General features: G+C 68.1%; 1 protein-coding gene across 1 annotated transcript in view; it reads left to right on the forward strand.

Annotated features, from left to right (window-relative positions):
• The first annotated feature begins 981 nt into the window (after positions 1-981).
• The window catches only part of DNMT3A (DNA methyltransferase 3 alpha), a 39863-nt gene continuing 28395 nt past the window's right edge, over positions 982-12449 (forward strand). Inside the window, exons 1-2 of the mRNA XM_058801764.1 lie at positions 982-1109; positions 7522-7626. Coding sequence (XP_058657747.1) covers positions 1041-1109; positions 7522-7626 — 174 coding nt within the window. The 5' untranslated portion in view covers positions 982-1040. The remainder of the gene's footprint in view (positions 1110-7521; positions 7627-12449) is intronic.

Genomic DNA, 12449 nt, shown 5'->3' on the forward strand with positions numbered 1-12449 from the left:
GTACCCTGTACCCTGCACCCCACAGCCCTGCTGCCCCCGCACCGTGCACCCCACAGAAGGCACCCTGCACCCCTCGTACCCCACACTGCTCACAAGGTGCACGGTGCACCCCAAAACTGGGCACCCCGTGGTGTGCAAAGGGCACCCACGCTGAGCATCGGGTGCTGGGTGCCCTGCACCGCACTGTGCACCCTGTGCCCTGCAGCCTGTGCCCACAGCCTGCACCCCACACCATGGGCACTGTGCCCTACAGCTGCGCCCCTCACCATGGGCACTGTGCCCCACACCATGGACACTGTGCCCTACACCCTGCACCCTGCACCATGGGCTCTGAGCCCCACATTCCGCACCCCACACCATGGACATTGTGCCCCACAGCTGCACCCCCGTAGGCTCCCCACATCTCACACCATGCCCCCTGTGCCCCACAGTGCTCCCCATGCTCTGCACCCCTCACCACGCAGCCTGAACCCACACCGTGCACCCCCTGTGCACCCCTCACCCACACCCCACACTCCTGACCCTCACCCTGCACCCCTGTGCCCCTCTGACCGACACCCCTGACCCTCACCCTGCACCCCTGTGTGCCTCTCACCCCACACCCCGACCCTGCATCCCCTGTGCGCCTCTCACCCCACACACCTGACCCTCACCCTGCACCCCTGTGCGCCTCTCACCCCACACCCCGACCCTGCATCCCCTGTTCCCCCTGCACCCCTGACCCTCACCCCGCACCCCTGCGCCCCTGGCCAGGCCGGGATGTTCTCGGGCACCGTGCGGGGCACTGGCGGGGCATGAGCCCAGCCCAGCCCGGCCCGGCCCGGCCCGGCCGAGTCAAGGCTGTGGCACGTTAATAATTGCCGGGGCTGGGGCCGGGCCGGGGGCCGGCGGGGGCGGGAGCAGCCCCTGACCCGCGTCCCTCCGCTCTCCCCGCAGGGCCAGCAGCGAGCAGGCAGCGGCATCGGGGACGGCTCCGGGACCCTCCGAGCGCAGCGGGCTCCGCTCCGGTGCTGCTGACAGGCGGCGGCCCCCGGCCCACCATGCCGTCCAGCGGGAGCCTGGACACCGGCAGCCCCGCGCCCAGCCGCGAGGCGCTCGACACGCACAAGGTACGGCCCGGTCCGCTCCCGGGGATACGGGGGACCGGCACATCCCGGAGATACCGGCGCATCCCGGGGGAGCGCGGCCGGAGGGCTCCGGGGCTCGGTACATCCCGACCCGGGGCCTCCGGGGTTCGGTTCCTTCCCGCCCGGGGGGCTCCGGGAACGGGCTCCGTCCCGGCCGGGGGCCTCCGGGATTCGGTTCCTTTCGGGGCCACCGGGGCTCGGCTCCTTTCGGGGGTTCCGGGTCTCGGCTCCTTTCGGGGATTCCGGGTCTCGGCTCCTTCCCGGCCGGCGGGAGAAGGGGGCGCGGGGCCCCCGGTGCCGCAGGGCGGAGGGGACGGGGAAGCGGGAGCGGCCTGAGGCGCGGGCGGGCGGGATTAGCGCGGATTGAGCTATTCCTGGCGCCGGGCAGCGCGGGGAGGGGACGGGGACACAGACCTGCTGTCACCTCCTGGCTGCGGGGAGAGCTGGGCGAAGGCGGCTGGCACGGTGCGGGTGTCCCCCAGGATGGGGTTCATGCCCCATGCCAGGCGGGGTGCATGGTGGCCTGTAACCCTCGTGCCAGCCCTGCTGCCCCCTCGGGGGGTCCCGCTTGTTCCGGGGGTCCTTGCACCTCCTCCACGTGTGACACCAGGCTCAGGAGGGACGCCCAGAACCTGCTGGGCCGGGGTGGCCACTCCCAGTGCCATGGCTCTTCCTGTGGGGCAGTGCCCAGGAGCACAGGGCAGGGCTGGGCAGAGCGTGGGCGCTGGGGCACGGCCAGCTGGACATCTGGACACTGTCCCACTGCGGGCACGGCCAGGTCGGGGTCACATCCAGGTTCCTGTGACCGTCCCACGGCCAGGTCAGGGTCATCCCGGTTCCTGTGACCGCCCCACGGCCAGGTCAGGGTCATCCCGGTTCCTGTGACCGTCCCACGGCCAGGTCAGGGTCACGTCCCGGTTCCTGTGACCGTCCCACGGCCAGGTCAGGGTCACGTCCCGGTTCCTGTGACCGTCCCACGGCCAGGTCGGGGTCACATCCAGGTTCCTGTGACCGTCCCACGGCCAGGTCAGGGTCATCCCGGTTCCTGTGACCGTCCCACGGCCAGGTCAGGGTCACGTCCCGGTTCCTGTGACCGTCCCACGGCCAGGTCAGGGTCATCCCGGTTCCTGTGACCGCCCCACAGCCAGGTCAGGGTCACGTCCCGGTTCCTGCTGGCCACCTGGGTCACGCTGTGTCACACGGTGCTGCTCCCCATCCTGCAGCCATTGGTCCCGGCAGCCCGAGGGGCAGGACCGTGTGTCCATGGGGTGTGTCCATGTGTCACTTAGGATGTGACTGTGTCCGCTGGGATGTATCCGTGTGTCCCCTGGGATGTATCTGTGTGTCTCCTGGGATGTATCTGTGTGTCCCCTGGGGTATGTCCCTGTGTGTCTGTTGGGATGTGTCCATGTGTCCTGTGGGATGTGTCCATATGTCCCCTGGGATGTGCTCGTGTGTCCCCTGAGATGCGTCCCCGTGTGTCCATGTGTCTGTTGGGATGTGTCCATGTTTCCCCTGGGATGTGTCCATGTGTCCCTGGGATGTGCCTGGCACGTTTTTGGCACAGCTGGGGGCATGGGTACCCCAAGGCCAGGTCGGTCTTGCCCTGCAGAAGCCGGGAGAGGGGTGGATGCGCAGCCCCCATGGTTTGGGATGGTTCTGGGGGCACGGGGGGCACAGGGCAGAGCTGGGGCAGTGCCCACTGGAGCCCGGTACCCATGGGCACAGAGCAGAGCCAGGGCAGTGCCCGCTGCAGCCCGGTACCCCCGGGAGCAGGGCAGTGCCCGTTACAGCCCGGTGCCCCCGGTCCATGGCAGTGCCCCTGCAGCCCGGTGCCCATGGGAACAGGGCAGCGCCCGCCGCAGCCCGGTGCCCCCGGTCCATGGCAGTGCCCGTCGCTGGCAGCCGCGCTCGGCCGGGCGCTGTCCCGGGCTGACCCCGCGGGATGCGGCGCCGCCTCCCCCGCGGCCGCACGCCGAGGTCACGGTGCTGCCGACGGCTCCGCTGCCCCCGCGGCCGGCGCGGCCGAGCCTCCCCCGGCGCCTCCGGGCGGGCCGGGCCGGTGGCTCCCGGCGGGCCGAGCCCCGCTGCCGGCCGGGGCAGCTCTGCACAGGCGGGATCCCCGGGGCCGCGGGCCGGGCTGTGCTGGCGGTACCGGTTAGAGGGGCCGGTACCGCGGATCGGGGCTGTGCTCTCGGTACCGCGGGCCGGGCTGTGCTGGCGGTACCGGGGATCAGGCCCGGTACCGTGGATCGGGGCTGTGCTGGCGGTACCGCGGGCCGGGCTGTGCTGGTGGTACCGGGGAGCGGGCCTGGCACCAGGGAGCGAGGCCGGTACTGCAGAGCGGGGCTGTGCTGGCGATACCGGGGAGCAGAGCCGGTACCACAGGCCGGGCTGTGCTGGCGGTACCGCGGGGCGGGGCTGGCGGTACCGGGGAGCAGGGCCAGTATCGTGGAGTGGGGCTGGTATCACTGAGCAGGGCCGGTACCGGGGAGCGGGGCCGGTACCAGGGAGCAGGGCCAGTACCGCTGAGCAGGGCCGGTACTGGGGAGCAGGGCCGGTACCGGGGAGCAGAGCCGGTACTGGGGAGCAGGGCTGGTACCTAGAGCAGGGCTGGTACCACGGGCCGGGCTGTGCTGGCAGTACCACAGAGCAGGGCCGGTACCGCGGAGGAGGGCCGGTACCGCGGAGCAGGCCCGGTACCTAGAGCAGGCCCGGTACCGCGGAGCAGGCCGGTACCTAGAGCAGGGCTGGTACCACGGGCCGGGCTGTGCTGGCAGTACCGTGGAGCAGGGCCGGTACCGCGGAGCAGGCCCGGTACCTAGAGCAGGCCCGGTACCGCGGAGCAGGCCGGTACCTAGAGCAGGGCTGGAAGCGCAGCCAGCACTGCGTCATGCCGCAGCCCGGCCGCCGTTCCGCCGTTCCCCCCGGGCTGTTGCTTGGCAGCGGAGCAGGAGCGGCACCGGGACGTGCCCGGAGCCCCGCGCTCCCGGGGACGGGCCCGGTGATGGATGCGCGGTGATGACTCAGGGATGATGCGGGCACCGGGGGGCTGCGGCACCGGGATGGGGCACAGAGCCCCCTGTGCCAGCCCTGCTGCTGCCCGGGCTGCACCCGCACTCCTGCCCGGCTTTTGGGGTGCTGGCTGTGCCCCCGGAGGGTTCTCTGTCCTGATGGGTGCCGGGGGCATCCCCTGGTTCCACAGCGGGGACCCTGCTGTCCCCTGGCCATGGCAGCTCTGCCCCTCCAGCTTTTCACCCTGAGGCCCCCTGACCCCTGTGGGTGCCCCCCAGCTGCATCCTCCCCTGGCACCCCCAGATCTTCCATGTACGTCCACTAAATGCTGCCAAGGCCTGGATGGGGCCAGGGAGGGACAGCTGGCTGGGGCAGTGCCAGCAGCCAGGGTGGCACTGGGGCACAGGGACGGGTGCCAGGGTCTCCCCTGCACCCCTGGGTGCTGCCCTGGCCTCACAGCACAGCGAGGCACAGGGAAAGGGGGCACAAGGACCCCCAGAATCCCCTGAGGCCCCTGTGCACCGGATGCTGCTGGATCTGGGATCCTGACACGGCCCTTGGAGCCCTCCCAAAACCTTCCAGCAGGATGCCATGTGCACTGGGGCCCGGCCCTGGCGGGGGCTGCGGGGTCCCTGTCCTCATTCAGGGCTGGCAGTGCCAGCAGGTGCCAGGGCTGGGGGGTCTGTCAAGGGCTGGGGGGTCCCCGCACAGGGTGGGCAGCTGAGTGTGGGTGGGTGGCACAAGGGAGCTGGCATGGGGACCATGGCTGGGGGCACCATGGCAGTGAGACACCACAGCCATGGGGCACCACGGCCATAGGGCACCAGAGCCATGGGGTACCACAGCCGTGGGGCACCACAGCCGTGGGGCACAGTGTGTCCCAGTGCCATGGATTTTCATGCAGGACCCTCAGGGATGTTCCAGCTGCATCCTGAGGGCACAGCTGCCCAACTCGGGGGCACAGGGCAGGAAGGTGGCAGTGTTGGGGGCACACAGCAGCAGTGTGGCAGTGTCAGGGGCACAGGGCAGCAGTGTGGCACTGTTTGGGTCACACACAGCAGCAGTGTGGCAGCTCTGGGGGCACACAGCAGCACTGTGGCAGCTCTGGGGGCACACAGCAGCAATGTGGCAGTGTTGGGGGCACACAGCAGCACTGTGGCAGCTCTGGGGGCACACAGCAGCAATGTGGCAGTGTTGGGGGCACACAGCAGCAATGTGACAGTGTTAGGGGCACACAGCAGCACTGTGGCAGTGTTGGGGCACACAGCAGCACTGTGGTAGCTCTGGGGGCACACAGCAGCAATGTGACAGTGTTAGGGGCACACAGCAGCACTGTGGCAGTGTTGGGGCACACAGCAGCACTGTGGCAGCTCTGGGGGCACACAGCAGCAGTGTGGCAGTGTTGGGGCACACAGAAGCACTGTGGCAGTGTTGGGGGCACACAACAGCAGTGTGCCAGCTCTGGGGGCACACAGCAGCACTGTGGCAGCTCTGGGGGCACACAGCAGCAATGTGGCAGTGTTGGGGGCACACAGCAGCACTGTGGCAGCTCTGGGGGCACACAGCAGCAATGTGGCAGTGTTGGGGGCACACAGCAGCAATGTGACAGTGTTAGGGGCACACAGCAGCACTGTGGCAGTGTTGGGGCACACAGCAGCACTGTGGCAGCTCTGGGGGCACACAGCAGCAATGTGACAGTGTTAGGGGCACACAGCAGCACTGTGGCAGTGTTGGGGCACACAGCAGCACTGTGGCAGCTCTGGGGGCACACAGCAGCAGTGTGGCAGTGTTGGGGCACACAGAAGCACTGTGGCAGTGTTGGGGGCACACAACAGCAGTGTGCCAGCTCTGGGGGCACACAGCAGCACTGTGGCAGCTCTGGGGGCACACAGCAGCAATGTGACAGTGTTGGGGGCACACAGCAGCACTGTGGCAGCTCTGGGGGCACACAGCAGCAATGTGGCAGTGTTGGGGGCACACAGCAGCACTGTGCCAGCTCTGGGGGCACACAGCAGCAATGTGGCAGTGTTGGGGGCACACAGCAGCAATGTGACAGTGTTAGGGGCACACAGCAGCACTGTGGCAGTGTTGGGGCACACAGCAGCACTGTGGCAGCTCTGGGGGCACACAGCAGCACTGTGGCAGTGTTGGGGGCACACAGCAGCACTGTGGCAGTGTTGGGGCACACAGCAGCAATGTGGCAGTGTTGGGGGCACACAGCAGCAGTGTGGCAGTGTTGGGGGCACGCACACAGCAATGTGACAGTGTTAGGGGCACAGGACAGCACTGGTGTCACACACACAGCACTGTGGCAGTGTTGGGGGCACACAGCAGCAATGTGGCAGTGTTGGGGCACACAGCAGCACTGTGGCAGTGTTGGGGCACACAGCAGCACTGTGGCAGTGTTGGGGCACACAGCAGCAATGTGACAGTGTTAGGGGCACAGGACAGCACTGGTGTCACACACACAGCAATGTGGCAGCCCTGAGGGCACACACACAGCAATGTGGCAGCACTGGGGGCGCAGGGTGGCACAGGGCAGCCCTGGTGCCCCACACACAGCCATGTGGCATCCCCAGCGTGCAGCCCCCTGCCTCTGCAGCTCCCTCCGGCTCTGTCCCTGCCAGCCCCATCCCCTCCCTGGCCTCTCCTCCTTCCCCGCTCCCCCTCCGCGGCCTCTTCCTGCTCGGCCGCTGCGGGATCTGCTGGGGCTCGGGTGAATCCCACCCCGCGCCGTGCCGGGGCCTGCCCCTGTGCCCGCCATGTGCCCAACGTGTGCCCGTGGTGCCCGGAGCAGGGACGGTGCCCCCGGTGCTGGTGGCTCTGGGGGCACGGGGGCAGGGTCACTCCCGGGGCCCGTTCCTGCTGCGCCGCCATGTTGGCACGTGCGTGCTGCCAGCGCCGGGCCGGGCCGCTGTGGCATCAGGGGGCACGGGGCACTGCCAGCTGCTCCTCTGGGGCACGGCGGGCACCCCAGAGCAGGCACTGCCCGCTCCAGGGGTACCCAGCTCCTGCTGCTGGCCCTCATCTCCAGGGAGACCCATGGCTGCCCGGAGCCCTGTGCTGTGGGGTGCCCACAGGGCCCTGCTGCATTCTGTGGTGCAGGGTTTGGAGGGTGGCAGCAGTGGCACGGTGGCACAGGGCGGGAGGGTCACCCGCTGAGGCTGTGCCACTGCCCAAGCATGGCAGGAGTCACCGTCACCTTCCCAGGTGCCCTGGTGCTGCCACTGTCACCCTCATAGGTGCCCTGGTGCTGCCAGCCCGGCAATGCCACAATGCTCCCCCCTGTGCAGGTGCCCGTCCCCAGCAGTGCCCGCGGTGCCCGTGACCCCGTGCCCAGCCCAGGGGTGTAACCATCCTGTGTGTGTGTGGCTGGCAGGGGGAAGAGGAGCCCGAGGAGACCCCGAGCAAGGAGGAGAAGCAGGAGCCAGGCACGCCCATGAGGAAGGCCGGGCGGCCCGGGAGGAAGCGCAAGCATGCCCAGGTGAGCCACGGGCACGGTGCCAGCTGGGGGCACTGGGTGTCCCCACGGGGCTGCTTTGGTGACAGACAGCTCCTGGTGTGCCATGGGCTGTCCCGTGTGCCAGGGAGCTGAGGCAGAGCAGCCCCCTGAGAGCCAGAGGGGCTGTCCCTCCCCTCCTGTGCCCTCCTGTGCCCTCCTGTGCCCGGTGGCACTGTCCCACCCCATGTGACTCTGCTCCATCGTGCATTCACTCCCTGCCTGGGTGGCTTTGACCCTGGGCCCCCACCCTGGGAGCAGAGCCCCATGAGGGTCTCCCCAGCCCCTGCCCATGGGTGATGCCCACCCAGCACTCAGCCCTCTCGATGCCATGGGCACCGTGCCCACTGGGGTCAGCTGGGAGCCACAGATGTGCTGGACAGGCCCCAGGGCTGAGGACACTCGTGGCTTGTCCCTGCCAGGCCATGGTGTGTCCCAGTGCCACAGGGGTGCCACCTCCCTGCAGGGTGGGCACCTGGCTGGTGCCAACATGAATTCGGTGTGAGCAGAGGAGCAGGTGGAAGGTGCCCTTGGGCTCTCCCAGGCTCAGAGAGTGTCCCCAGGCCTCATCCCCACAGGAGGGGACAGGAGGGTGACAAACAGGCCCAGGGTGACGAGGGGACAGGGGGGTGACAAACAGGCCCAGGGTGACGAGGGGCAGGGGGGTGACAAACAGGCCCAGGGTGACGAGGGGCAGGGGGGTGACAAACAGGCCCAGGGTGACGAGGGGCAGGGGGGTGACAAACAGGCTCAGGGTGATGAGGGGACAGGGGGGTGACAAACAGGCTCAGGGTGATGAGGGGACAGGGGAACAAGCAGGGCCTGGGGCACAGACAGAGCTGAGGCCTCTCCACCCTTAGAAGGCTGCAAATCCTTTTTGGAGAAGTTTCTGGCAGCCAAAAGGGCTCATCCTGTGCTGGGAGGTGTCAGGTCCGAGCTGCCTGTCCTGAGGTCCCTGATCCCTGTCATGCCTGATCCCTGATCCCTGATCCCTGATCCCTGCCATCCCTGATCCCTGATCCCTGATCCCTGCCATCCCTGATCCCTGATCCCTGATCCCTGATCCCTGCCATCCCTGATCCCTGATCTCTGATCCCTGATCCCTGATCCCTGCCATGCCTGTCCCTGATCCCTGCCATGCCTGTCCTGATGGTTCCTGATCCCTGCCATGCCTGTCCCTGGTCCCTGCTCCGTGCCGTGCCGGTGCCAGGGGCACAGCCGTGTGTCACAGTGTCACCCGAGGCAGTGTCAGTGTCCCCCGGGTCTGGGGCAGCGTCCCCCGGGTCTGGGGCAGTGTCCCCCGGGTTGGGGCAGTGTCCCCCAGACTGGGGCAGTGTCCCCCGGGTCTGGGGCAGTGTCCCCCGGGTTTGGGGTGGTGTCCCCCGGGTTGCTGGCAGTGTCCCCCGGACTGGGGCAGTGTCCCCTGGGTTGTTGGCAGTGTCCCCCGGGTCTGGGGCAGTGTCCCCCGGGTCTGGGGCAGTGTCCCCCGGGTTTGGGGCAGTGTCCCCCAGACTGGGGCAGTGTCCCCCGGGTCTGGGGCAGTGTCCCCCGGGTTTGGGGCAGTGTCCCCCGGGTCTGGGGCAGTGTCCCCCGGGTCTGGGGCAGTGTCCCCCGGGTTGGGGTAGTGTCCCCCGGGTTGGGGCAGTGTCCCCCGGGTTGGGGCAGTGTCCCCCGGGTTGGGGTAGTGTCCCCCGGGTTGGGGCAGTGTCCCCCGGGTCTGGGGCAGTGTCCCCCGGGTTTGGGGCAGTGTCCCCCGGGTTGCTGGCAGTGTCCCCCGGGTTTGGGGCAGTGTCCCCCGGACTGAGGCAGTGTCCCCCAGACTGGGGCAGTGTCCCCCGGGTTGGGGCAGTGTCCCCCAGACTGGGGCAGTGTCCCCCGGGTCTGGGGCAGTGTCCCCCGGGTCTGGGGCAGTGTCCCCCGGGTTTGGGGCAGTGTCCCCCGGGTTGCTGGCAGTGTCCCCCGGGTTTGGGGCAGTGTCCCCCGGGTTGCTGGCAGTGTCCCCCGGGTCTGGGGCAGTGTCCCCCGGGTTGGGGCAGTGTCCCCCGGGTTGGGGCTGTGCGGGCTGGCCGGGTCAGCCCCGGGCCGGCAGGAACGTGCGGGGCGGGGGAGGCGCTGCTGGAGAACAATGCTGGCACGGGAGCGGCAGCGGGCCGGGGAGCAGCGGGGCTCGGCCAGCACGGCCCCAGCACCCTGGCACCATGGAGGGACGGCAGCAGTGCCAGGGCAGCGGGCACAGCCTGCCCAGAGCCGGGGCGGGTGCCCGTCCCGGGGAGCGTGCTCCGACAGTGCCACGCTGTGCCAGGGCTGGGACTGGTGCTGGGGCTGGTGCCAGAGCTGGTGCTGCTGCCAGTGCTGGTGCCGGTGCCAGTGCTGGTACCAAAGCTGGCACCGGGGCTGGTGCCAGAGCTGTGCCACAGCTGGTGCTGGTGCTGGTACTCATGCCAACAGCTCCAGTGCCAGCAGAGCAGAGCTGGCATGGCCAGCCCCAGGCAGTGCCAGGGCAGCCCCTGCAGATGTCAGCCACTAAAAATCTCCTCCCTGAGGAGAGCCCGCTGTGCCAGGGGCACGGGGCAGGCTGAGGGCAGCTGGCATTGCCGTGGGCACAGCCTGGTGCCAGCCTGGCCCTGGGGGTGCCCATCATCCGTGCCCAGGACCGGGGAAAGGCACAGGGCCGTGCAGAGCAGCCTCCTTGGCGGGGCCCAGCCCAGGCAGGGAGCAGCAGAAAGGCAGAGCCCGTTCCCAGAGCCCGTTCTGGGGCTGGAGCTGCAGGAAGCGCCGCTGGGGGGGCAGGAAGGGACAGCGGGGCCGGGGGGGGACAGGGACAGGGACAGGGACAGGGACAGGGACAGGGACAGGGACAGGGCTGGGGAGGGGACAGGGACAGGGACAGGGCTGGGGAGGGGAGACTGGGACGGGAAGGGGACAGGCCACTTGAACCCCACAGCATCCCTGAACCCCACAGCCCCCCCGAACCCCACAGCCCCCCCCAAACCCCACAGCCCCCCCAAACCCCACAATCCCCCCGAACCCCACAGCCCCCCCGAACCCCACAGCCCCCCCAAACCCCACAATCCCCCCGAACCCCACAGCATCCCTGAACCCCACAGCATCCCCGAACCCCACAGCCCCCCCGAACCCCACAGCCCCCCCCAAACCCCAAAATCCCCAGAGCCCGCAGCCGCCCCGAGTGTCCCAAACCGCTCTGCCCCGAGTGTCCCCAGCCCCGCTGTCCCGGCTCCTTCCCGTTTCCTGCCGTTTCCTCTCCCGGCCCCTGCATTGTTCTCACACGGATGCGGCCCCGGCAGCGGCGGGAGCGGGGCCAGGGGTGCCGGGACCCCTCAGCTGCATGGGGACCCCTCAGCTGCATGGGGAGTGACACCGGGACCCCTCAGCTGTATCGGGGAGTGGCACCTGGGACCCCCTCAGGGACAGGGGGTGCGGCAGGGGCCGGGTTTGGGACCTGTCCTAATCTGGGATCCGTCCTGGTTTGGGACCCATCCTGATCTGGGACCCATCCTGGTTTAGGACCCATCCAGGTTTAGGAGCAATCCCGGTCTGGGACCTGTCCTGGTCTGGGACCTGTCTTGATCTAGGACCTGTCCTGGTTTAGGACCAATCCTGGTCTGGGACGTGTCCTGGTTTAGGACCCATCCTGGTTTAAGACCCATCACAGTTTAGGACCTGTTGTGGTTTAGGACCCGTCCTGATCTGGGACCCATCCCGGTTTAGGACCCATTCTGATTTAGGTCTGGGCCCTATCCTGCTCTGGAACCCGTCCTGCTCTGGGACCCTTCCCAGGCAGCCCATGGAGGGACAGGCCAGGGGGGGACAAGCCAGGAGGGACAGGCCAGGGGCTCCTGCGCCCCGTGGCACCAGTTGGGTACCTCATGGAGGAAGCAGTGCCCATCACCTGCCATCCCCCTGGAGCTCGTGCCCTGGTGCCAGCGGCCCCTGGCAGTGGGCAGCACCTGAGCTCACACCAAGGCCCCCAGCTGGACCGTGTCCCCTCCTGGGCTGTCATCAAACGGGACATTGTGGCACCTGTACTTCAGTGGGGACAGGCAGGGAGAGTCCACTGCCCACTGTGCCACCCTGGCATCACGCTGTGCCACCCTGTCATCACGCTGTGCCACCCTGGCATCACGCTGTGCTGTGGGAGAGCACCAGGGCCACCGGGAGGGAGTGGCAGCAGCTCCAGGGTCTGTCTGGGGGTGCTCAGGGCCAGGGCTGGGCTGGGCTGTGCCTGTCACACACACACGCGTGTCACACACGTGTCACACACACACACACACACACACACACACACACACACACACACACGTGTCACACACACACACACACACACACACACACGTGTCACACACGTGTCACACACACACACACACACGTGTCACACACGTGTCACACACACACGTGTCACATACACACTTGTCACACACACCTGTCACACACACACTCCTGTCACACACCTGTCACATACACACTTGTCACACACACCTGTCACACACATGCACCTCTCACACACACACACACACACACACACACACACACCTGTCATATACACCTGTCTCTCTCTCACGCACACACCTCTGTCACATACACACCTGTCACACACACACACGTGTCACACACCTGTCACACACATGCACCTCTCACACACACACACACACCTGTCATATACACCTGTCTCTCTCTCACGCACACACCTCTGTCACATACACACGTGTCACACACACACACACGTGTCACACACACACACACACACACACACGTGTCACACACGTGTCACGCACACACACACACACACA

This window comes from Ammospiza caudacuta, chromosome 3, assembly GCF_027887145.1.
Source record: "Ammospiza caudacuta isolate bAmmCau1 chromosome 3, bAmmCau1.pri, whole genome shotgun sequence".
NCBI classification, from domain to species: domain Eukaryota; kingdom Metazoa; phylum Chordata; class Aves; order Passeriformes; family Passerellidae; genus Ammospiza; species Ammospiza caudacuta.